Source organism: Mastomys coucha, unplaced genomic scaffold (genome assembly GCF_008632895.1).
Source record: "Mastomys coucha isolate ucsf_1 unplaced genomic scaffold, UCSF_Mcou_1 pScaffold21, whole genome shotgun sequence".
In the NCBI taxonomy this organism is placed as follows: Eukaryota; Metazoa; Chordata; class Mammalia; order Rodentia; family Muridae; genus Mastomys; species Mastomys coucha.
In genome coordinates this window covers 9589662-9615006 of record NW_022196904.1, presented here as the reverse complement: position 1 = coordinate 9615006, position 25345 = coordinate 9589662, and the positions used below count along the sequence as shown (strand labels likewise).

The 25345-nt window shown below is 47.2% G+C and overlaps 1 protein-coding gene and 1 long non-coding RNA gene across 10 annotated transcripts in view; one reads left to right on the top strand and one right to left on the bottom strand.

The window, feature by feature from the left end:
• Positions 1–115: 115 nt before the first annotated feature.
• Positions 116–19407, bottom strand: Znf324 (zinc finger protein 324). Of its 9 annotated transcripts, none has more exons than XM_031385353.1 (7): positions 19380–19407; positions 18766–18848; positions 17066–17245; positions 15047–15164; positions 4259–4385; positions 3693–3809; positions 116–2979 (listed from the first exon to the last, which is right to left on the bottom strand). In XM_031385353.1, the coding sequence occupies exons 5-7, from the start codon at positions 4377–4379 to the stop codon at positions 1556–1558; spliced, it is 1662 nt and encodes a 553-aa protein (XP_031241213.1). In that variant the 5' UTR covers positions 4380–4385; positions 15047–15164; positions 17066–17245; positions 18766–18848; positions 19380–19407; the 3' UTR covers positions 116–1555. The 9 variants fall into 9 exon arrangements, with proteins under 9 accessions (XP_031241213.1, XP_031241215.1, XP_031241211.1 ...); XM_031385355.1 differs by having other exon boundaries at positions 18776–18848; positions 19380–19397; XM_031385351.1 differs by lacking the exon at positions 19380–19407 and adding an exon at positions 19072–19339.
• Positions 19408–19546: 139 nt separating this feature from the next.
• LOC116101652 overlaps positions 19547–25345 on the top strand; it is an 8381-nt gene continuing 2582 nt past the window's right edge. The window contains exon 1 of the long non-coding RNA XR_004122891.1: positions 19547–19817. This is a non-coding gene — a long non-coding RNA (uncharacterized LOC116101652). The remainder of the gene's footprint in view (positions 19818–25345) is intronic.

Sequence of the window (25345 nt, the reverse complement as noted above, 5' to 3'; positions counted from 1 at the left end):
TGCATCCACACATATAATTATGAACTATAAACAACAGCAATAAAAACCAGGAGGCATGTCCTGGAGTCAAGAGATGTGGACTTTCATATCTAGGTAAGAAATTACAGTATATATCTGTTTTAACTTTTACTGGCATTCATTTCCCTGTTGGTGTGACCTCAGGTCCAAACAGGACTTGGTCTGCTAAAGGCCACAGCAAGCAAACTGAATCCCACGCACCCATCTGCCCTCAGAATTTAGGGTCATTATCACTGGGGTGTAGGACAGGAGGGTGCATGATGGCTAAGCCCAGCAAACATAAGCAGCCCTGTCTCATTTCCTTTCAAGTCACTAGCACCACTTCAGATCTAAGGCTCATCTAGCATGGCTTTGGTAATGGCTGATGACAGGCCCGGATGAGGATGTGGATGAATGCCAATGAGGAGCCAGCATTCTTTTTTGTGTTTGTTTTTTTGTTTGTTTTGTTTTTTTGAAGACAGGGTTTCTCTGTGTAGCCCTGGCTGTCCTGGAACTCACTCTGTAGACCAGGCTGGCCTCGAACTCAGAAATCCGCCTGCCTCAGCCTCCCAAGTGCTGGAATTAAAGGCGTGCGCCACCACTGCCCAGCAAGGAGCCAGCTTTCTTGATCTGTCTTTCAGAGCCGCATCTTCCCTCTAGGTCTCTATTTCCTACTGGTGGATTATGCCAGCTCTTTGAGCCTGGTAGACTAAGGGAAGGGAGTGTGGATGGAGACTGGAGAAGTCCACCTGAGTTCAAGCCTGGTTCTGCAGTGTGCTCTAGGCCACATTAACTCTTCTGTGCCACCTCAGTTTTCTTGTTTGAAGCAGAGACACCAGTACAAGGCCCACAAGCTGCTTACTGGGCAGCACCTAGCACATGGCTGGCTGTGAGTCTACTTGGACTTTATTTGGAGCCTATTAGAAGGTTTATATCTTTTTAGACAGGGTTTCACTGTGTAACTCTAGTTGGGACCTGGAACTCATTATATAGACCAGGCTGACCTTAAACTTAGAAGAGACATGCCTGCCTCTGCCTCCCAAGTCCTGGGTTTAAAGTCATGTGTCACTATATCCAGCTGCTAGAGTATTTTATAACATCCTCCTCCACTGGTCCAAATCTCCTCCCTCTTCATTTCCCAGAGGAGAAAGCTGAGGTTCAGAAACAAACCATTTGTTTGCTGTGACTTGCACCAAGGAAACGGAATGCATTGGGGGCGTATCTCCAGCTGCTAGTTTGAGAACTCCCGCCTATTGCAGGCTCTTTTCCTGTTTTCATAGCCACAGTCAGGAAATACTGAAGTGGCATCAACGTGAAGATCCAAGTCTATGGGTCACACACTAGTTCTGGGGGAAGTCCCTGCCCGCCCTGCCAGTACCAGGGGAGTACATGCATTTTACAGATTCCTCTCCAGGACAGCTTCTTTTAGGATATATCTGTAATTGGAACTGACTGGCAAGTCTTCCCTGTACCTGGCTCACATGACAATGGATTTGCTGAGCATACGGCTCTTCCACAGTGAGTGAAAGAGATTCTAGAGAAGGGCACAGCTGTGACCTTAGGTCTCAGCTATCTTTGGGACTGCTGGTGGGTCTAAGGTGGAAGTGGCTTTTGGAGGTGCACCATCTAAGGATGCCCCAAGAGACCTGACCTGGGAGTGTGTGCTGCCCCTGGGCCTCCGCAGAGCTTTCTCTCCTGTATGGATCCTTTGGTGATGGAAAAGGGCTGGGCGCTCACGGAAAGCGCGGCCACACTGCGTACACACAAAGGGCTTCTCCCCTGTGTGGATGCGCCTGTGGCTGAGCAACACTGCGCCCTTGGCAAAGGTCTTGCCACAGTCGCCGCAGCGGAAGGGTCGTTCGCCAGTGTGCAGCAGCTGATGCTGTGTGAGGTTGGAGCTGTGGCTGAAGGCACGACCACACTGTGGACAAGAGAAAGGCTTCTCTCCAGTGTGCACGCGCTGGTGCTTGAAGAGCGAGGAGCCTTGACTAAAGGCTGCGCCACAGAGGGAGCAGGCATAGGGCTTCTCACCGGTGTGCGTGCGCTCATGCTGGATAAGATGTGAGTTGCGGCAGAAGCGGCGGCCGCACTGTGCGCAGGCATAGGGCCGCCCTCCTGCATGGATCTTTCGGTGCTGACTGAGGTTGGAGCCGTGGCTGAAGGCCTTACCACACTCGTCGCAGTGGAATGACTTCTCGACCGTGTGGATGCGTTGATGGCGCACCAGTGAGGAGCTGTGTCGGAAGGCCTTGCTGCACACCATGCACACATAGGGTGTCTCACCGCTATGGATGCGCTGGTGCTGAGTCAGGTGAGATGTCTGACTGAAGGCCTTGCCGCACTGGGCACACTCATAAGGCCGCTCTCCAGTGTGAGTGCGCAGGTGCTTGAGGAGGTCAGAACTCTTCACGAACACTTTGTTGCACGCCCTACATTCGAAAGGTTTGTCCCCAGAGAGAAGACCTGGGCCGGCCTGGAGGGCCTTTCCCAGCTCATCCCATATCCGGGCCTCTGGAACATTGGGGTCTCCCTGAGACTCATGCCAAGCCCCACTCATCCCACGTCCCTCCTCAGCCCCATGGAGATCCGAAATGCTTTGGAAAGTTCTCCCAGGAGTTAGCTGCAGCTCTGGCTTTTGCTGCTCTGCTACCTGTGGCTGCTTCCCTGGAGCCAGGAAGTCAGAGACGGCCTTTACTCTAGAGGAACCATTTTCAGGAACCTCTACTGGGGAGGTCAATCGCAGGCTGACAGTTGCTTCGCTGCTGCTGGAACCTAGCAGTAGCTGCTCCCAGTAAATCACTGATACCCCTGTGGGTTTTTTTTGTAGAGATGGGCAGGCACTTTGGTGTCCCTCCAGAATTTTTGCATCAGGGTAGGCACCAGCAGGAGGAAGGAGACTAGTAGGTATCCTATCAGGCCTGTCACAGGTGGCCCCAGGAGGTGTTCCAGACACATGTCTGTCCCTTGTACCGTAATTGGATCCTGAAGGCAGAGAAAAGATAGTTACCTGGGTCATCTGGGTCAGGAAGTGATCACAGCAGACTGCCTGGGCAGACACTAATGAACTGAGTGTAAAAGGATGGGAGAAGAAAAACAAACAAATAAAAAAACAAACAGAAAACCAGAAGCATAGGCTGGCCCTGGGAGAAGTTGGTAGAGAAGAGTCTGTCCTAGTAGCTATGGCCCTCTGTGGTCACAACTCTGTACTGGCTGTCCTAGGACCTTTCTCTCAAGCCTCGCTCCCTAGCCTGCTTTCTCTCTGTGCTCCTCCCTTGAGTCTATGCACTGTTTATCAATCCTGTTGCAGACTGCTTTTCCCTGGCATTCTCTCTACACTACTCAGCAGTGTCCTGGCCAATGCTGTGTGCACAGTGCCAGGAAGAGCCCAACCAGGAGAAGTGTTCACACAACAGTTGGGAAGAAGGAATGACCCCGCAAATGTGACAGTTCAGTGGGGAAAGTGAAGCCACACAGTACAGGTGGTGAGTGTGTATATGCATGTGGCTCAAAGGGAGTAATTTCCTACATGGACACAGTACCTGTACACTTCAAATTTTTCCCTTAAGGGCAGGAAAGGCCAGAAGATGAGGAAAAGGATTCAAAAAGGAAAGGGAGCTGTCTCTAGACAGGAAAGGAGGGTGTCTGTAATACCAAGAAGTTGGCCCTGAGTACACCCTAGGTGAAGCCCAACTCACCAAGGCTGGATCTCCTATGGGTACCCCTGCCTGGGCCTGTATGTGTCCTGTTGGGAACCCAGGGTTCCTCGCCACGCTGGAGTTGGATGATCACACGAGGCCGGGAGACAGATGGTCCTAGGAAGGAATAAGGAGCAGGTGAAGCCAGCTTCAGCTCAGGACAGTCCAGCTCCAACACAGAACAGAATGTGGGATATTATGGATATCAACCATGTAATCAATTGCACCCAAAACCCCAAAGGATACAGGAGGATTCCAGGCCCAGCTCAAGGGTTCCATAAGGGGCCATTAGATCAGCCGCTCCAAAGGAAAGTACTAGAACTCAGACACAGAAGAATGTAGCCAGCTCACACCCCAGAGATACAGGAAATGGTTACACTTATCAGACTATATGTGTCCAGGGCTCCAACCTTCCTCTCACATGCCCATGGATAGAGGGCCATACTCATAAACAGCTAGGGAGAAAGGGGACAGTTGTAATGGCTCCCAAACCTGGTGTGCTTAGCTGGCTGCCATACCTGGTCCCAGCTTTGCTTCCAATAAAAGGACTCAACTCAGAGCTTTACCTATGGAGTCTACAAGTGCGAAGTTTTCCAGCATTACATGGCGGTACAGGGCCCTCTGGGCTGCATCCAGGAACATCCACTCCTCCTGAGAGAAGTACACAGCTACATCCTCAAAGGCCATCAATTCCTACAACAAGAATAAGATGGTGTCTATGCTATGGCTGAGTGAGGTAGGAACCAGCTCCCTATCCTAAAGGGGATGCTTCTCGGACACTTATCTTCCTTCCCTGTAGTACTGGTTGAGAAGACAGAGGCAGGCATATGTCTGTGAGTTTGGGGCCAGCCTGGTCTACATAGTCAGTTCCAGGACAGGCAGAGCTATGTAGAGAAACCCTGTCAAACACCAATTTAAAAAAAAAAATTGGGCCAGGCGGTGGTGGCACACACGTTTAATCCCAGCACTTGGGAGGCAGAGGCAGGCAGATTTCTGAGTTCAAGGCCAGCCTGGTCTACAGAGTGAGTTCCAGGACAGCCAGGGCTACACAGAGAAACCTTGTCTCGAAAAACAACAACAACAACAAAACCCCAAAAAAACCAAAAAACAAAACACAAAAATTGGCCCTTTGGAATAAGTAAACAATCTCAGTTACTGCTATGGGTATGGGGGTGCTGGGAGGTGGGAGGCGGGAGTGGCCTCATCAACCTGGTAGACATACAGAAAGTTAATCCTTCTTGCCTCTATACCAATGCTCCATTTCCTTCTGCTTTTACTCCTCCTCCCCTTACTCAGCCATCTGTTAGACTCTTCCCCTCAGCCATAGGCACCACAAGCCTTTCCTCACTGTTCTCAAATCCTAAACAACCAACCCTAATCAAGTGTGTAAAGCTATCTGTCTTAGCATTGGTGGCCAAAAAGCAACTTGGGGAGGAAAGCATTTATTCAGCTTACACTTCCAGATCACAGCCCATCACTGGAGGAAGTCCAGACAGGAACTCCAACTAGGCAGGATCTGATACTGAGGCCATGGAGGGGTGCTGCTTACTGGCTTGTTTCACATGGCTTGCTTAGCTTGCTTTGTTTTAGAACCCAGAACCACCAGCTCAGGGATGGCACCGCTCATCATGGGCTGGGCCTCCCCACATTGATCACTAATTGAGAAAATGCCTTATAGCTAAATCTCATGGAGGCATTTTCTCAAATGAGGCTTCTTCCTCTCTAATGACTGTATCTTGTGTCAAGTTGACACACAAAATCAGCAACCAGCCAGTATATTAACCCTCTTCAATTCCCAGGTCCTGGCTTAAGACACTAGGATCAATTAACTGGACATCTATCACTTCAGGCCCATCAAATCAGTCCACTCTGGGACATCACACATCCCTGGTCTTTCCTGTGTCTACAGTAGTTCCATCCTCCCAGGTGCTCAAGCTGACACATAAGAGTTCTTCACACAAAACTGATGCATCAGCAGATCTTCTCGTAATTCAGCCACTTTAACCACTAGCATAGCTAATCTCATCCAGGGACCACCATTCACGTAGACAAAGGAGTAATAGCCCTGGCTGTCCTGGAACTCACTCTGTAGACCAGGCTGGCCTCGAACTCAGAAATCCACCTGCCTCTGCCTCCCAAGTGCTGGGAGTAAAGGTGTGTGCCACCACCACCAAGAAGATGCTTTAAAAATCTTAATTGGGAGCTGGGCAGATTTCTGGGACAGCCAGGGCTATACAGAGAAACCCTGTCTCAAAAAACCAAAAAAAAAAAAAATCTTAATTTGGGGTCTGGATGTGGTGGCACATGCCTTTCATCTCAACACTTGGGAGGCAGAAGCAAATGGATCTCTGTGAGTTTAAGAACAGCTTGGTCTAATTGTACACTTCCAGCACACCCATAGTTACATAGAGGGACCCTGTCTCAAGGGTCCTATATATTAAGTTGCAGACCAGCTAGATCTACATAGTGAGACTCTTTCAAAACAAAACCCCCAAAACCTGGGGCTAGAGAGATGGCTCAGTGCCAGGCGGTGGTGGTGCACGCCTTTAATCCCAGCACTTGGGAGGCAGAGGCAGGTGGATTTCTGAGTTCTAGGCCAGCCTGGTCTACAGAGTGAGTTCCAGGACAGCCAAGGCGACACAGAGAAACCCTGTCTCGAAAGGGGGGGGGGCCACAGTGGTTAAGAGTATGTGCTCCTCTTTCAAAGGGCATGAATTCAGCTCCTAGTGTCCACCTCAGATGACTCACAAGTGCCTATAACAAAGCTCCAGTGGAGGCAACACTCATATGCATATACCCACAAAAATGCGCATAAACATTTAAAAATAATTTTAAAAAATCTTAACTAGGAAACTGTCCAGTCTCTGTTTAAAGCACTCCATGTCTTCCGATGCCTTTGGGACATAGTCCCAACTCCTGTGCCTGCTATTTCTAACACACAAGACCTCCCTTCCTTGTTCGTTCCACATCTAAATTGCTAAGTTCCAGGCTGGGAGGTAGGAGGAAGGAAGGAAGGAAGGAGGGAAGAAAGAACCTTCAAAATATAAAAGTCTCGCCTTGGCGTTTGCACATATGGGTGCTTTCCTTTAACTTTCTCCCAGACCTTACCCACAAATGAGGCTTCCACACCTGCTCGCCTCACTGACCTGGACTACGATGTTGGAAGCAACTGAGTCCCTCCCCACAGTACAGTAAAAGGGCAAGCCAGGACACCTGGTGGGTCCATGGAAAGATCCCTACACTCACCCGCGCTGGATCTGTCAGCGGCCAGGTTGCCGCTACCGGAATCTGCAGAGGGGGCGGGGCACGACGGGCTGGAGACCTAGGCATAGCCCGTCCCCACCCACGGCCTCCCGCAGCCCGCCTGGGCCTCAGTTTCCCGGTCTGAGAAGGGCGTTGTACGCCCAGAGGATTGATGGCGGGATGCGGCTGGGGGATGGAGTGTGCGTGGCTTCAGCACAACTCTAACGGTCTCAGCTGCCGTCTATGAGCCAACAGGGGAAACTGAGGCTAGGAGACAGGGCTGCGGGCTTGCAGTGCTGACGTGTGCTGAGCCACGGCTAGAATCGGGCAACTGCGAGTACCATCCTCACTTGCCCTAATCTCGGGTCCCCAGAACCAACTGAATAGTGCAGAGTCGGCCAGGACCGTTCTGCACCAATCCGGATCACCCGTGTGGCCTTAAGCCAGTCTGCAAAGTGACAACCCAGACCGCCGGAAGCCCCGCCTCTCCAATCTGCGTTGGCCCAATGCATAACACGGATGCTCGGGTAAACGTAGTTCCTGCTGGCTTGCCTGAATGACAGGCGGTGCCTTCCCAGTATCCATGGTCACCGCCAAAGCATCTTTCCCCCTACCTCCCAGCTTTAGTAGAGCGCTGGAAAGTGAAATTTACCACCACGGTCGGGTTTCTGCGGGGACTGAGCACCAACAGAGTCTCCTGGGTAGGTCCCCGCGCCGGGCAAGCGGCCCTAGACCAAAACCTGGAGGTGCAGAAGTGGGAACTTGGGAGATTTTGGGAGGCAGGCGACACAAGCCAGGAGCACAAAAGAAAAAACATATGGGGAACCCCTTCTAAAGAGACAGAGCAGCAGCGGGCTTGGTGGTATACACCTGTAGCCTCAGCACTTGAGAGGCAGAGGCAAGATTTCAAGGCCAGCATGGTCTGCAAAGCGAGTTCCACGACAACTCAACGTTTAAGAGCATTGACTGCTCTTCCAGCAGATCGGGGTTCAAATCCCAGCACCACAAGGCAGTTCACAAGTATCTGTAATTTCAGTTCCAGAGGACCCAACACTTTCAGACAAACACAAAAGCAAAACACCAATGCCAATGCACATGGAAAATAAATAGAGAGGCAGAAAAGCCTTAGATCAGATCCAAATCCAAAACCAAATCTGAGGCTAGCATGATGGCACATACCTTTGATCTCAGCACTCAGAAGGCAGAGAAGCAGGAGGATCATTGTAAATTTAAGGCCATCCTGGACTACATAGCATCTTCCACACCAACAAGGACCACATAAGGAAATAACATGCTCAGGCAATTTCCTGCTGTGTGGGCAGCTGCAGGGACGGAGTTGGGTTTTGGCCTCTCTCTAGTCCCCTATCTCTGTCTTGTAAAGAGTGAAGGTCAGTGTTGCAGGCTCTTATTATTTCAGACCTTTGCACAGATTAACTGGTTTCTTTCTACACTTGGCTGCTTGTCCTGAGGCCACCTTGTTCTTCCCTTTCCCACACATCACAATATTGATTCTTTACTTCCTTGGGACCAATCTAAGTGATATGTGAGATTCTGGAAAGGCAGGGCAGTCTCAATGAAGACTGACCCTGTTATTGGAGGACAGTAAAAGGGTTTTCTCTGTATTGCAGCATGTGAGGAATCTTGTTTGAGGATTCTCATTTCTGTGTTGAGTTCCTTAATTCTATGTATGCTTGTCTCTCAAAATAGAGAAAGTTCCTTGGGTCTTTTGTTCAACAGTGGGCTAATGCAGTTCCTAAAGCACAGTAGGTTCTCAAACAGCATGGGTCGAGAGCTGGATGTGGTAGCAGCTAATTTTCCAGTACTCAGGAGGCAGAGGCAGAAGGACCAGGAGTTCAAGAGCAGCTGTAGCAACAGTGTGAATTTGAGATCAGCCTGGGCGACAAGAGACAATAATTACAGAACTCAGAAAGCTGCACCAGAAGATTTGTCACAAATTTGAAGCCAGCCTGGACTACAGAGTGAGTATGTCGCCCCACCTATCCCCCCCCCCACACACACATCAGAAGAAGCCAGGTGTGGTAGCACATGCTTGTAATTCCAGCACTTTGGAGAAAGACTAAGGACAATTAATTCAAAGTCATTTTTTAGTGTACAGTGAGTTTAAAAGCAGCCTGGAATACATGGGGCCCTGAATCCCAAAGAAGAAAGCGACCAGTGAGATGGCCCAGCAAGTTAAAGGTACTTGTCACAAAGCCCGACACCATGTTTCCATCCCCAGATAGAAGAGAACGGACTCATACCAGTTCTCCTCTGCCTTCTACTCAAGTGCCATAGCACATGGGCACCTACACTCATTTTAAAGGAAAGAAAAAGTTGGTTGAGGTGGTATGAGCCTTAAATCCCAATACTCCAGGGACAGGCTGATAGTCTTTGTGAGTTCAAGGCCAGGCTGATCTACAAAAGATTTCCAGGCCAACCAGGGCTAAATATGAGACCTCACTCAAAACAAAACAAAACAAAACAAAAGGAAGGGCTGGAGAAATGGTCTAACATTTACTGACCTTGCAGCGGACCCAGGTTTCATTCACAGCACTCACACCAGCCTTCTCACAACTGCCTATAATTCTAGTGTCAAATTTCAAAACCAAGCAACTCAGTGAAATCTTGTCTCAAGAAGTATAGAGGGCTAGGGGTGTAGTTCAGTGGTATATGAGAAAGGAAGGAAAGTAGGAAGGAAGGAAGGAAGGAAGGGAGGGAGGGAAGGAGGGAAGAAGGGAGGGAGGAAGGGAGGGAGGGAAGGAGGGAGGGAGGAAAAAAAGAAAAAGAAAGAAAGCCAAGAGAGATGATCTCTATAAGCTACCATAGGATCTGTAAGGTCTGCCTGAAAGGTCTAACTTTTCCCTTTCTCCCCGTACACCAGTCTTTTTTCTTTTTGATACTGGCCTAGTATGCTTTTTTCTGGTACTTTGGTCTTTCTTTTTTTTGACGCTTCTTTCCCTGCTATATCATCTCTCAAAAGGACGTTTGTAGGGCTAGGAAGATGGCTCAGTTGGGTAAGAGGTCTTGCTGTGTGTGCATGCAGACCTGAGTTTAAATCCTCAGTATCCTTGCTGGTAAGATTGCTACCAAGCCCAGTGATCTGAGCTCAATGCCTGGGACTGGCTACCCCCAGTATTGTCCTTTGACCTCCCCATAAATCCCATGACAGGCACACACAAATAAATGTAAAATTATTATTTTTCCCAGGCATGGAGGCTCATGCCTTTAATCCCAGTACTCAGGAGACAGGGTCAGGCATATTTCTATGAGTTCTAAGCTATCCTGGGATTCACAGCTACTATTAGGCCACCTAAGGACACACACACACACACACACACAAGAAAAATTTAAAGTTGTAATATCCAAAATTCACCACCAGACTACAAATTACAGCAGCTTCTAAATGAGCTCAGAATCCCAGGAGTCTCATTGAGGCCTGGGTGCTCAAGTCAAGGAGGAGTAGTTCAGACTCAGTAAGTGGCCGAGAAGACCCGTAGGTGAAACTGAAGTACTAGTAAGTTCTTCAAAGATGTTAATAACTTTGGGTCAGAATCCGATAAATTAGAAGGGCACCCCATGTCATTAAAGGATCTCAGGGCACTGGTACTTGCGGGGTATCTCTAAAAGGAGAGTTCTAAACGAAAGTTAATTATATCCATGCCACATTTTTGTTTATTTCGTTTTTGTTTTTCCTCGATACAGCGTTTCTCTGTATAGCCCTGGCTGTTCTGGAACTTGCTTTGCAAACCAGGGTGGCCTCGAACTCACAAAGATACACCTATGTCTGCTGGAATTAAAGGTGTATTGCACCTCTGCCCAGCTCCATTCTCTAAGTTCTCTAGGATGCAGCTAGGGCAATGCCACCGAGAACAAAAGCTTGCTCCTCGCCTACCAGATGCCGGGTTGAAACTACATTTACCACAAGACCTTGAGGCTCTCTAGATTCTGAGCCAATCACAGCACAGATGAAAAGCTTTTTCTCAGGGTGTGTGTGCAATGGAGGAGTGACTTTATTTTGCTCGCCAAGTGGGCTGGGATCTATAAGCGATGTCCTTTCACTTAGTAGACGCCTCCTTGGGTCCCGACAGGAAGGGTAGCGGGGAGGGCGGCACTTGTAGCAGATGCCTTCGGTTCTAGTCCCCACAGGCTTGAAGGTAGTGCCCTGGGCATTAAGTCCCCGAGCGAGCCAGATGGTAGGTTCACCGTCACCTCCTCTGGTGTCTTGCCTTGCTACTGGCAATCGTAGATTCACGTCAGTTTTAAGGTCCCAAAGCCCCCACTACGCGTTATGTGGAGGGTTTCCCACTTCTGGAGAACAGTATAGAAAACCGTTGGATGGGCCGGGCGGTGGTGGCGCACCTTAATTCCATCACTTGGGAGGCAGAGGCAGGCGAATTTCTGAGTTTGAGGCCAGCCTGGTCTACAGAGTGAGTTCCAGGACAGCCAGAGCTACACAGAGAAACCCTGTCTCGAAAAACAAAAGAAAGAAAGAGAGGGAGAAAGAAAGAAAGAAAGAAAGAAAGAAAGAAAGAAAGAAAGAAAGAAAGGAAGGAAGGAAGGAAGGAAGGAAGGAAGGAAGGAAGGAAGGAAGGAAGGAAGGAAGGAAGGAAGAGAGAAAGAAGGAGAGAAAGAAAGAAGAGAGAGAGAGAGAGAGAGAGAGAGAGAGAGAGAGAGAGAGAGAGAGAGAGAGAGAGAGAGAGAGAGAGAAAGAGAGAGAGAGAAAGCCGTTGGATGAATAGGGTCTAGGGACTCCATGTGCAACTACTTTGAAGTAAGGCTGAGCTGGAGTGTTCAGCATTTGTTAGGTCCCGTCCGGGGAGAGGAGACAGAGTAGAGTGTTAGTCTAAGTAAGGTAGAGGGAGCCTTCCTGGAAGGCTGGAAGGTTGAAGCACCCTATAAGGGTAAACTTATGTTCCAAAGCTCTCTCTGGCTACCCAGGGGCGATGAGATGCTTGGGGTGAACTCAAGGAAAGGAGACTCATAAAGATTCTATCTTAAATGTCAAACTTGTAGTTACTGAGGACATACTTCATGGGAACATTCCCAACTAGTTCTTTCTTATTTCCACATCATGAAGTCTGGCTACTTAAACAGCAGATGCAAAGTTATATTTCTCCCACCTCCAAGCTCACAGTTCCAATCAAGTTACAACCACCACTATTTTTTTCTCCTCTCTCCCTCCTTTCCTTCTTCCCTCCCTCTTTATTCTCTCTCCCCTCCCCTCCTCTGTCCTCCTCCTCCCCCTACCCTTCCTTTTGTGTGTCTCTAGCTTTCACTTTCTCAGTCTTGTGATTACAGGCACACATCTACATCTCTGGAATCCTCACACATCTGCAGTCACATGCATGTACACACATAGACCTCCTCAGATACACATAAATAAACATTTTTTTTCTAAAGCGAGGGACATCTTTAACATGGTGGATGTCTAATTGTAGCAGTAGAGGACCAGTTGACTGACCTGTGGTACATGCTATAAAGTTAGAGAAAGGGAGAAGCAACTTCGGGAGAAGGTATATGTATGTGAGAGAGAAATGTCCAAAAAGTGATGAAGGCTCCTGGGACTGAGGCAAATGAGATGAAGGTAGATTGCTGGTAGGGTCAAAAATTATAGATGACTTTTTAAAAAAGAATTATTTATGTATAAGAGTAAACTGTAGCTGTCTTAAGACACACCAGATGAGAACATCAGATGCTGGATGGAACATCAGATCCCGCCACGTGGATGCTGGGAATTGAACTCAGGACCTCTGTAAGAACAGTCAGTGTTCTTAACCACTGAGCCATTTCTCCATGGCTCATCTCTCCAACCACAGAGCCCCCCTACCCCTCTTTTGTGCCTTTCCATTAGCCTTTTTTAAGCCTTCCCCACCACCCACCCCACCCCTTTGAGATAGGGTTTCTCTTGTGTAATGGCCATGGTTGTTCTGAACTTGCTTTGTAATGAAATTGGGTACTGAATATTGTTTAGGGAGATGTATACTGTAGCTTGGCTGGAAAGGGGACAACATTCAGAACCTTAAAGCTCAAGTTCTGGTTCTAAGTGGCTGAGTGAAGTTAGGAATAGAACCAAAAAAGTAGGAGAATCATGAAAGAAGGCTGGAGGGTGCCACCTCAGACAGCTTCAAGTTTTGAAGGTTTGGGGCAAGAAAAGATCTTCATTGCAGTAATCAGGCAGCCAGGGGTTGGGCACAATTCCTAGGCATCTGGGGAAGAAGCAAGAAGCTACTTAAGTCATAGGGGCAGTGGTGGACATGTCCAAGAAGTAATATATATGTGACAAGGAGGTATGAGACAATAGACTAGGGTCTAACTGAGAAAGAGCCCAACCAGCTGGGCGGTGGTGGCACATGCCTTTAATCCCAGCACTTGGTGGATCTCTGAGTTCGAGGCCAGCGTCATCTACGGCCAGGGCTACACAGAGAAACCCTGTCTCCAAAAAAAAAAAAAAAAAAAAAAAAAAGGAAGGAAGGAAGAGCCCAACCTTGTTTCTGAGAGGCAGAATCTGGAGACCAGAGCTTACATGTCATCTATCTATTACATGTCATCTATCTATTACATGTCATCTATCTATTACATGTCATCTATCTATTACATGTCATCTATCTATTACATGTCATCTATCTGTTCAGGGCACACAATGGCCAATGACATAAGACAGTGGCATTCAGAAGCCCTGGAGCTTGAGACGGAGGCTTACCTGGGAATGTGTTTGTGTAGAGGATCTATTTGTCATGAAAGACTGCTGCTAGAGAAGTGGCAGGATGTGGAACTGAGGACCGGATGGATTTATTCACACCCTCTCCCCAATATCATTTTTGCCATCTTTTGATCTAGTGACCTAAGCTTTTGCTATCATGGCAGGAACAGGTGAACTTTGAGGATGTGACTGCATAATTTTCCCAGGACTGGGGTCTCCTTCATGAGGCTCAGAGACATGATGCTGGTGAACTTTGCACTTGCTGTGGCAGTAAGACCCTCACAGTCACCCCAGCATTCCTTCCTAGGCTTTGCCCTTCCTGGTTTCTTCAGGAGTAGTTTTCCACGGTTGGAGCATGGGAATTGCTTCTTCACCTGAACTACCTCTTCTGATTGTGAGCAGAACTGGGTTATAGGTGTAGCCTGCTGCTCTTCCCAGGGATCCTGATGCTGAAGCTTTCCTGGGAAGGAATCGGGATTGGGAATCTTAGTCTGGTAGCTGGAGTTTGTCTAGGTTGATGGCACCTCTGCCCCAGGTTTCTGACTTCATTCATTGTTTTTGATTTAGTTTAACTTTATTTGTTGATTGGTTAGTTTGGTTTGGTTTGGTTTTTTGAGTCAGGTCTTCACTATGTAGCTTTGGCTGTCCTGGAACTTGCTCTGTAGAGACACACCTGCCTCTGCCTCCCAAGTGCTGGTGGCATTAAAGGTGTGCATTACCTACCATTGCTTGGGCCTGTTTTCGTTTTTTATATGAGACATGGTTTTACTCTGTAGCCCAGGCTGGCCTCAAATTCACAATCCTTCTACCTCAGCCTCACAAGTTCTGAGGTATATGCCACTATATCTAGCATCTAGCCACTCTTCCCTCCCTCTGCATCTCTCCCTCCCTCCCTCTCTTCCTCCCCCTTCCCTCTCCAGGGTTTCACTGTATAGCTTTGGGTGGCCTTGAACTTATGAAAATCCACCTGCCTCCCAAGTGCTCCCACCATAGTCAACTCCACACTCTACTGCCATTTTTTTTCTGAGACATTTATTCTAGGAGCCTGGTTATGCCTGGAATTGCAGACATGGTTACTGCATGTGAGGAAGACCACTGAGCTATTTTTAGAAACATTCTTCAAAGGGTTTTTTGTAACTTTCTACTTTTTTGGAAAAAATTTCTGTTGGGGCCAAACTCAGAAATCCGCCTGCCTCTGCCTCCTAAGCACTAAGATTAAAGGCGTTCGCCACCACTGCCCAGCTCAGCCAGTGTTCTTAACTGCTGATCCATCTCTCCAGCCCATACAACCCTTGCTGTTAAAGTCATCTTTTCATTTTAGGGATCACCCTCTTGGTGGGGAGAAACTGAAAAGTTAATTAGCTCTAATGGTGCAAAGCTGCAGCTCCCAATGCATATTAGTGTGAATTACCTTAATGCTTCATCTTCTGGGGGTGGACTGAAGGTCATTGTGCCCAATCTGTCCAGGACTTCTTGGTTCTTAGTCAGCTTCGGAGACTGGATGGTGGTGTGGCAATCACCAGTATATCCTAGGGCAATAGGAACTGTTCTCTTTGTTCTCAATTCCTGCAGCAGTTGAGGGGCCTGTCTCCTGGACCTACCCATATATAAGGTCTTGGAAGACCAAAGTCTATAAAGTGTCACTGGCTATGAGATTTACAGTAGCCAGATGGGAACACTAGGTGGGTACAGAAACAGTGGATTTGAGGTCAGAAAGTGGAGACTGTGGTAAATGGAAGAAATAAATTGAGATGTCTGAATCCCATCATCCTAGTTCATAAGAGGTGGTTATATTCAAGTTCATATTCAGTGACATCAAATAAGTAGCTGAAAATAAAAACAATGGGGGAGGGGCTAGAGAGATGGCTCAGCTGTTAAGAGCACTGATTGCTCTTCCAAAGGTCCTGAGTTAAAATCCCAGCAACCACATGGTGGCTCACAACCATCTGTAATGAAATCTGATGCCCTCTTCTGGGGTACCTGAAGACAGTGACAGTGTACTTCTATACAATAAATAAACAAATCTTTTTTTAAAAAAATGGGGGAAATCTCTTTTTGCAGTGGAGGTTTTAAACCACACACATTTCTTATCAAATTGAAAAACAGAAGACTTTTTTTTTTTTGGAGAGACAGTCTTATGTTTGGCCTCAAACTTCTGATCTCCCCACTTGCTGGGAAGGCATCCAGTGCTAGATTATAGGCGTGCATCACCACATTCAACTATGACCATCTGATTCTCAGTGCTTATTAAATCTGCCCTCATGGTGACTTTGGCCACAGGAGAAAACTTCTATGTGCCATCCATCTTCTTTTTCTTTTCTCTCTCTCCTTTCCCTCCTTTCTCCCTCTCTTCCTTCTTTTTGACTTTTCAAGATAGGGTTTCTCTATCTAACAGTCTTGACTACCTTTGAATTTGCTTTGTAGATCACGCTGGCCTTGAACTCACAGAGATCCACCTGTCACTGAACCTCCATTTCCTATAGAACAAGCACATACCTCTTTAAAAAATTCAGTGCAGAACAGAGCAAAAAAGTCTAAAGGTTTGTAGAATCCTTCAATGTCCCAGATCTATATACCATGTGTTCCTGGCCCAATAATGACTTCGAGCCAAAGCAGGCAAGAGAAAGCCTAGGGCTCTCTAGACATGAAGAACCCATTGGCCTACAATATTTAATCTCAGTGATGTCTCTGCCTCCCAGTACCCAGAAGCACGAGACAAGCAGACTACTAAAGGAAAGCATCTGTGAGCATGGGGCAAGTCTGCATAAATTCAGAGCATCCCAAGGTATCAGAGAAGATCCGAACTCCAGGCCATTCCTTATGGGTGTTCTAACTGCCCTCCACCAAGTAGAAGCACAAGTGATACTTGAAATTAGAGGTAAAAGTCCAGTCATGTCAGTCTGAGTAGAAAAGATAATGGTCATCAGAGCTCAATCTCTTGTATCCTGGCAGCTACAGGGATATCTTGTAAAGGCTGGCAAAGGGTTCTTGACTTGAGCTTGCCTTCTAAGCTCCTTAAAAGATCTGTGTAAGGTAGTTCCCCTGCTCCAGCCTTTCAAGTGCTGTAATTACAGGCATACTGAATGTCTGGCTCAGAGAAAGCCTTCTGCTATGATGTGAACCCCAAATCAAATTAGTACCTGAAAGCCAGAACTGAGGAGAAGTTTTGATTTCATTCACCACTAATAATAATTTGGTTAAAGCTTTATCGATAAGGGTTTTTTGTTTTTTTGTTTTTTAGAGACAGGGTTTCTCTGTGTAGCCTTGGCTGTCCTGGAACTCACTCTGTAAACCAGGCTGGCCTCGAACTCAGAAATCCTCCTGCCTCTGCCTCCCAAGTGCTGGGATTAAAGGTGCATGCCACCACCGCCTGGCAAGACTGTTCTTTACCTGTAATTGTTCCCATGATACCAGCCACTCCTTCACCTACCAGAAATGCAGGGTTCAGAGCAGAATTATCCGAGCACCACAGACCGGATAGAAAACTGTCCTGTCTCTAGAAGTTAAGCACAGCAGTTGCGGGTGATGATAATGTCCAAGATGCCTCTTTTTCCTCAGCTTTCTCTGTGTTTCTGATACCTTCTCTTCAGTTCTGCCACCACAGCATGAGCTACAAAATTCAGTGTCAGTCATCTCTTAGCAAAAAGAAGCATATAAACAAAACCCTGAGGATGGAAAATCTGGGCTGTCGCATAAGTGACCTCTGTGGCAGAAGGGACTACAATGGGCTAGGCTAGTAAACGTATAAGCTGAAGGGCTGAAGAGATGGCGCAGCAGTTAAGAGCACTGGCTGCTCTTCCAGAGGACCTGTGTTCAATCTCCAGGCAGCTCATAAAAGTAACACCAGTTCCAGGGAATCGGCCATCCTTACACAGACATACGTCACAGAGATATACATGCAGGCAAATGCCAGTGCACATATGATAAAAATAATCTTTTAAAAAGTACAAGCTAAAAGGGTGAAGCTTGGAGCACTTTTCCATGTTCCAAATAGGTTTCCGCTTCCATAACTAGGGAAATGGAGTAACACCCAGCATCCTCAGGGGCAGTGTGAGTGCCAAATGAAGGTCCAGGACTCAGGAGAGACTGAGGGAGCTAATAGTCAACATGCTACCCACTGGATGGACTCCCTCAAAAGTTTCAGAGGAGCCTCAAAACCTAATATTGCTCTCAAACCACCTTTTTTTTTTTTTTTTTTTTTTTTTTTTTTTTACTTTTTTGACTATTCACAAGCTTCCTGGTGAGCCTTGAAACTAAATGTGACTTGAGATATGGGTTTCCAGGAAGGCCTCGGATGGAAAGATATCCTGCAGGAACTGAGAAGAGCCATGTTTGAAGAGCAATGGATTGCCACTAGAGTGGAGACAATAACGATGAGTGAGGCACTTAGAATATCTGTGACACATATATGGAGACAAACTGGCAGATGGCTGGTGTCAGCTTTGAATACCGTTGTATACAGTTACTTGGGCACATGAGTGGTAAAAAGATACCATGTTCTGTGAAGGAAGTCAGGGAGGACTGTTGGAAGAGGACAGTAGCGGGAGAAGGAAGAGAATTTGTAAAGGTGGCCTTTGGCTGGCTTTTATGTAGGTGCTAAGAATAGATTTCATACACAGGTGCTTGCTGTCCCCAAAGTGTAGGCTGCATTGAACAGTAGTGACACTCTCCCTTCTGAAAAGATCAAATATCAAGGGCAGCGGGTTATAGTATGGGCTTTTCTGTCATCACTATGGAAGCACTTCTCCACACGGTTGCCACCTGATGGGCCTAAGTGAAGAGACTGGAGAACAAGTTGGCATTAAGTGCTGTGCAATGAACAGGCCTTTGGATCATCAGCTATGCCCAAGATTAGAGGGAAGAAGCCAGTCTCAAAGAGCTCGTTTTCAATAACTAAGGATACATACCAGCTCAAGACATGTTATGTGATGGCCAATAACAAAAGAGCTGAAGTATAAGGGGGAAAGTAGAAAAAGGGATGCTTGGTGAACTCAGGAGTCAGGGGTCTATAGGATGAAATGTCAGAATTGGGAGAGAAGACTGAAAGGGGGTATGGCTACTCTCCTCGGTGTCAAGACAAGAGAGAACAACCCACTCCAAAGTGTCCCTCCACACCTGACCTACACTCACAGGGGCTGACCTTCTTTGACCATAGCGTCATTCCAAGTATCCTGGTTTCCCTTTTCCTGCTCTGTAGTGTGGAAGCAGAGATCCTATGGAAGACCAAGTGGTTTGTGAGAAGTCAACTCCAGGTCAAGGTGATTCATCCCACAACAGATCACCTGAGCAGCTGGGTAGCCGAGAAGCTCGGCATCTTGTAAAAATAATCGCTCGGGGAAAAGTCTCAGAGCCCCCGGTCAAAGGTCATATCAACGTCTATTATGTCAGTGGCACTGGCAAGGAAAAGCGAGCCAGGAAATGACTGAGGGTCCTGACCTGGAGGTCTTTCCGAGCCTGTGTCTACCTCGTTTCGACGGACATTCCCCACAGGAGATGGTGCACACACTCAGTTTTTGGGTGGAACCCTCCCCCCGGACCACGCCAAGATCATCGGGACTCTGGGGATGATATCACGGAGGCCTAAAGTCCGTGACGTTTCAGCTCGTTTCCACGACCCCCCAAGAAGCGGCCGTGCCGTAGTAAACCATATAGTGACTCGGCCCGCTCCACCGACAGCAGAGGAAGTGGCCGGTCAAAAGCCAGAAGTCCCGCCTTCTCACGAAGCGCTCCAGAAAATGACTCACAGTCTATCATTGGTCCAGTGTCCCTTTGGCCCACCCACAAATGCTCTTCTGGGTTTTCATTGGCCAGCGGTAGCACTTGTCGCGCGATTAGTGATATATATATCCGTTTCCGTCACGATCACCGTGGCAACTACATAACGGTGCCGTGATGGTTTCTGGGAAACAGTGTCTGAGCACCCTGAGCCAATGAAACTTCACAGTATGGTTTAAATCTTGAGAAGCAGCCGTGGAAGGGGCGGTACTTCTAGTCCCCATGCCGGTCCTGTGTTGCAGTCTGTATGTAGCACGTTCTCGTCTAAGCCCCTGGCGATCGACTAGAAGGGACGGACAGTGTGTAGTTGGGTCTTTCCTCTTCTGCAACCTGCGCCAAGAGGCTCGGTCTCTTCGCTCTTGGCTTTAGTTTCCATGGTCCCCGCAGCCGAGTCTTCGAGCCCTTAGGTAGGTTTCTCAAGCTAGGAAGATCGAGAGCCTGAGGGCCGATTACCCTCCATTGTCATTAAGCCAGTGGAAGTGTGAAAGTTAGGCTAACCCGGAAGGATCTGCCCAGCCCAGAGCTTGTACACCGACGGACCTAAACTACAGGGAAGAGAGTGTGCCCAACTTCTAGTGCAGAGGGATCTGACATCTCAAGTTCCTGGAGTCTTGTAGGACGGACATGTTATCCAAAACTGTAAGGGTCTGAAAATGGCGGAAGGAAAACCCCGGACTCAGATAGTATGCCAAGACAGTATTTATTCTGCAGGTAGCAACTAGCATGCTGGGGTCAACCATCTTTGGAATGGTGAACCCAGACAAAGGCGAGCAGGCCTTATAGGGAACTCTAGAAGGATTAGGTAATCTAAAATGTAATTGTTGAGTGCTAGGGTGATCAATGGTCTGCATTCCTATGTCATGAACACTTAGGGTGAGATAGCACAGATGGTCCATTCTGAGAAAAGATATTTCCCCGTTTTTTTGTGATAATCCTCAGGCTATCCTGTACTCAGTTTGGCCAAGTAGATCTAGCACAAAACAATGAAGCATAGGCTGGGTATAGTGGCACTGGCTTACAGTCCTGAGGCAGGACGATCATATATTCAAAAAGACCTGGATTACAAAGTGAGTTTAAGGCCAAAATGAGTAATTTAGCATGACGCTGTCTCAATTGTAAAGGATCTGCCTAGCATGGGCAAAAACTCTGGTATTGATTCCCAGCATGTCCCCCACCCCACAAAACAAACAAACAAACAAACAAACTACCCACCAACCAGTGTGGTGATATTCCTTGGGGAACTAGGGTTTTGTCAGGCTGAGTAGCAGAAACAGAAATCGTCAGCCTATACTGAATCCTAAGCCATGGGTACGTAATCAGTGGGTCAGAGATGAGAGCAAAGACAACTGTGAGGGAATAACTCATAACAAAACACAGGTAGAAGAAGACAGGGATTTGAGATTGCTCATGGTTCTGGGCAGCTGAGGGTAGAAGCAAGATCACGAGGAGGGGCAAGATGATGTGGGGGGTTTGTAGATGTTCGGAAGAGGACATGTGACTAATGTGACCTGGACCCTCCTATAAATGTTTAATGGAGAAATGAGATCCCAAGATTTTTTGTTTGTGGGTTGTTTTGTTTTGTTTGAGACAGGGTATCTGTAGCCCAGGCTAGCCTCAGATTCACTATGTGTTGGAGGATGGCCTTTAACTCCTGATCTTCCTGCCTTCCCTTCCCCAATCCTGGGATTACAGGCATTGTTAGCCACCATACTTAGCTTCATTTATTTATTATTTATTGAGAGACACAAAGATAATGGTCAGGCCAGAGTATAGATACTAGCCATCTGCACACTTGACTATTCCTCTTGGACAGGCTGGTCTGGATACTGCAGACTAGTAGGACTTTGAAGGCGTGGCCCCAGGGATGTCAAGACTAATGTCTTCTGAGTTGCAGGTTGAGTATGATGAGCTTTAAGTAAGCAAGAGGATGTTGAGCTGAATGGATACTGAGATGAGGTGCTGGTGATTGAGGTGGCAAAACTGAGGCATGGGGCCATGGCCTGGGAATATCCATTCCATCTTTGATTTTCAGCTATCCATTCTCCCTCTGCCTCAGTGTTTTCATCGATACAGAGCACAGTGACCTTCAAAGATGTAGCCATACCTTTCTCCCAGGAGTAGGAACTCCTTGGAGCAGCTCAAAGCCACCTGTTCTACCAACTGACTCTGGAAAATAAGGAGGTCGTGGCATTCTTTGATTCAACCCTGTGTCATGCCTCAGCACAGTGGCCAGCTTCTGCTTCCTGTCTTTTTTTCTATTCCAGGTTCAAATTATCCCAAACCTAGGTCCCAGACACACTTCTTTCCTGAGTGGCCATTGTAGGTGACCTGGGTTCTGGTACTTTAGTTTATACTTCGCTTGTCTCTTTCCCTGTGTGGCCTCATGAACACATAAACACATTTTTCTTAGATTAAGAAAAAAATCATAGCCAGGTGGTGGTGACACATGCCTTTAATCCCACCTAGCATTAGAGGCAGAGGCAAGCAGATCTCTGTAAGTTTGAGGCCAGCCTGGTCTACAAAGCAAGTTCCAGGACAGCCAGGGCTACATAGGAGAACCCTGTCTAAGAAAACAAAACTAACAAACAAAAAAATGAAAGAGTGAAAAAAATTATTTAAAAACATGTCTCGAGGGCTGGAGAGATGGCTCAGCTGTTAAGAGCACCGACTGTTCTTCCGAAGTTCAAATCCCAGCAACCACATGATGGCTCACAACCATCCATAATGAGATCTGATGCTCTCTTGTGGAGTGTCTGAAGACAGCTACAGTGTACTTATATATAATAAATAAATAAATCTTAAAAAAAAAAAACAAAAAAACGTGTCTCACTATGTAGCTGGCCTCAAACTCAGAGATTCTTAGCCTCTGCCTCCTGAGTGCTGGACCCACAAATAAGACTTTCTCTAGAAGACTCAAGAAACATCACTCAAGCCAACTTTGATTACAACTGTTTACTACTATCCTTTTTGTAAACAGAAGTCAGAGAAAGTCAGGTGTGGTGGTACTCATCTGTAACTCAGCATTTAGGAGGTGAAAACAGAAAGACCATGAGTTCAAGACCAGTTTGGACTACATGAGACTCTATCTCATGATTAGTTCAAATAGTAGTAACAAGTTCAAGGCTAGCATTGACTACATGAGATCCTGTCTCGGAAAAACAAAAATGGGGGCTGGAGAGATAGATCAATCAAAAGTACTTGATACACAAGCATAAAGGCCTGAGTTCTATCTCATCTCCAGCACTTACATGAAAAGACAGATATGATGCCTGGTGTGCTGGCATATGCTGTTAATCCCAGGACTCAGGAGGCAGAGACAGGTCTGATCTACATATGGACTTCTAGGCCAAGGCTATGTAGTAAGATCCAATCTCAAAAAACAAACTAAGAAACAAGGTGGGGACTAGGAAGATGGCTCAGTGAGCAAGAGCACTTGCCGTACAAGCATGAAAACTCAAGTGCGGATCCCCAGCAGCCATGACAGAGCTTGGCATGGCTGCTGCACATGCCTGCAATCACAGTCTTGAGGAACAGAAACACAAGGATCTCATGCTTAGCCAAAATGGTGAGCTTATGGTTCAGTGAAAGACTGTTTCTAGAGGAATAAGCTAAAGAGCAATAGAGAAAGTCATTTGATGCCCTCCTCTGCCCTTTGTGTACACGTACATGGGCATACTTGCTCACAAAACAAAGGTGGACTAAGGAATGACACTCAGCATTGACATTCTGGCCTCCACAGGCATGCACACAAACTTACTGTGCACAGCCTCATTGCACTCACAACTCCTCCCCCCACCCGCCACAGTCAGGTTAGTCCTGAAATAGCGATTTCCTTCATAACTGGGCCAGGCCAGTTCTCTCCGCACAACAGGTACCAGAATTCCCAAACAAGAAAAATACAAGGCTTTCATTACCACACAATCTAGAGCATCACAAAAGCCTTCTCAAATATGATAAACACCACGTGTAGGATCAACAAAAAGGGTGAGCCTTGCCTGCAGACTTTCTACATAGAGAGACCACTAACTTGACCTAGCCAGACCTGGGTCAAGCCCATGTTTAAACCAGCAAAGGGGAAGAAATGAGGCTTGTGATGAGAACCAGTATTCATGAGTAGGAACTCATGAAGACATGAAATTAGCTTCATTGTGTCTGATGGACACATTGGACCTACCAAAGTGGTAAAGGTAGGGTAGCTTGGATGACAGAAACTGGCAGAGAGCACTGTAGCTCTTGAGAGTGTCTCACATATGTGGCATACATGAACATTTTTTTTCTGAGTGAGTTGGGAATGTACAAAGTTTGGTTCCTTCAGGGAGCCTCCTCCAATGGTCTTAAGTGGCTAAAGCCTGTCTTTTTCTTTCTTTTTTTCTTTTTTAAAGATTTATTTTATTTCATTTTTATGTGTATGAGAACACTGTAGCTGTACAGATGACTGTGAGCCATCATGTGTGTGGCTGCTGTTGAACTCAGGACCTCTGCCGGCCCCGCTAGCTCCGGCATAATTTTCTGCAGCTGTCTTCAGACGCACCAGAAGAGGGCCTCTGATCTCATTATGGGTGGTTGTGAGCCACCATGTGGTTGCTGGGATCCGAACTCAGAACCTTCGGAAGAGCAGTCAGTGCTCTTACCCACTGAGCCATTTCGCCAGCCCAAGCCTGTCTTTTTCTCATGCCCTGACCACCTAGGGTCTTTTTTCCAGTATGGACTTTTGTTATGTTTTATTTTTGTTTGTTTGAGACGAGGGTTCTCTGTGCATCCTTGGCTGTCCTGGAACTGGCTTTGTAGATCAAGCTGGCCTCCACCTCAGAAATCCACCTGCCCCTGCCTCCTGAGTGCAGGAATTAAAGGTGTGCACCACCACCATCGCCCAGCTTCCCAGTATGGACTTTCTTATATCTAATGAGGATATAACTACAAAGACTTTCACACATTCTATGCACTTGTGAGACCTCTCTTCCATGTGAAATTGGTGGTGCCAATTGTGGTAGGACCTGTCTGGTGAAGGTTTTCCCACACCAGCTGCACTCATAGGAATGCTCATCAATATGGACTTTCAAGTGCTAATACAAGCCAGAGCTGGTCATGTGGGTTTTCCCACACTGCTTGCATTCAAAGACCTTCTTCCACTGTGTCCTCTTTGGTGAATGCTGCTGCTGTTGCTCTTTAAAGCACTTCCCACATTCCTTGCGCTCAGAGGGGCTTTCTCCAACATGAACATTCCAGTGCCAAATGAAGATAGAATACTTAAGGCTTTCCCCAACTTGCTGCATTGTAAGGCCGTTCTCCAGTGGGAACCTTCTGGGGTGAAGCCAGTGCATCTTTGCAGTTGAAGGTCTCTGACATTCATTACATCTGAAAGGTTTTGTTTCTGTGGTCACCTTCTGGCCTGAAGGCCTTCTCACATCCATTACACATGAGCTTTACCCCAGAGCAAGATTTTTTGGTGACTGACTGGGGTTGAGTTCTTGGGGACATTCTCCCTCATCCCTCATCAGAGTAAGTTATCAGGAAGACTGAGGGCTTTCTGGATGCTTGTCCCACAGCCATTGCATTTGAAGGGCTTCTTTTATCTCATAGGGTCTCTGCTGCTGTCCATTGGTGGCCTGCAGCAGGAAGGCTAACCTAGACTTACTGGTCCTGAAAAGCTTTTCCTTGCTGCTGGAAGTCAGAGATATCTGGATTATCCTTTCCTAGTTTTCTCCAGACATATAAGCTTCTCTGACACTTGTTTACAAGGACTTTCCTCATCTTCCACTGTACACTGACAACCTGAAATCAAAGACCAGTCACTTCCTGGGATTCTACTGGAGGAAGATGCTACCTTTATGTCCCATGCAGATGAGCCAATTAAGAAAGGACTCCACCACCAGCACTTGGGAGGCAGAGGCAGGTGGATTTCTGAGTTCGAGGCCAGCCTGGTCTACAGAGTGAG

Coding starts and splice junctions, on each gene's coding strand:
- Znf324 (XM_031385350.1), bottom strand. CDS start 7,022: ATGCCTAGGTCTCCAGCCCGTCGTGCCCCGCCCCCTCTGCAGATTCCG. Junction 4,386..6,938: donor CGCTGACAGATCCAGCGCGG/GTGAGTGTAGGG, acceptor TTCTTGTTGTAG/GAATTGATGGCCTTTGAGGA. Junction 3,810..4,258: donor CGCACTTGTAGACTCCATAG/GTAAAGCTCTGA, acceptor ATTCCTTCCTAG/GACCATCTGTCTCCCGGCCT.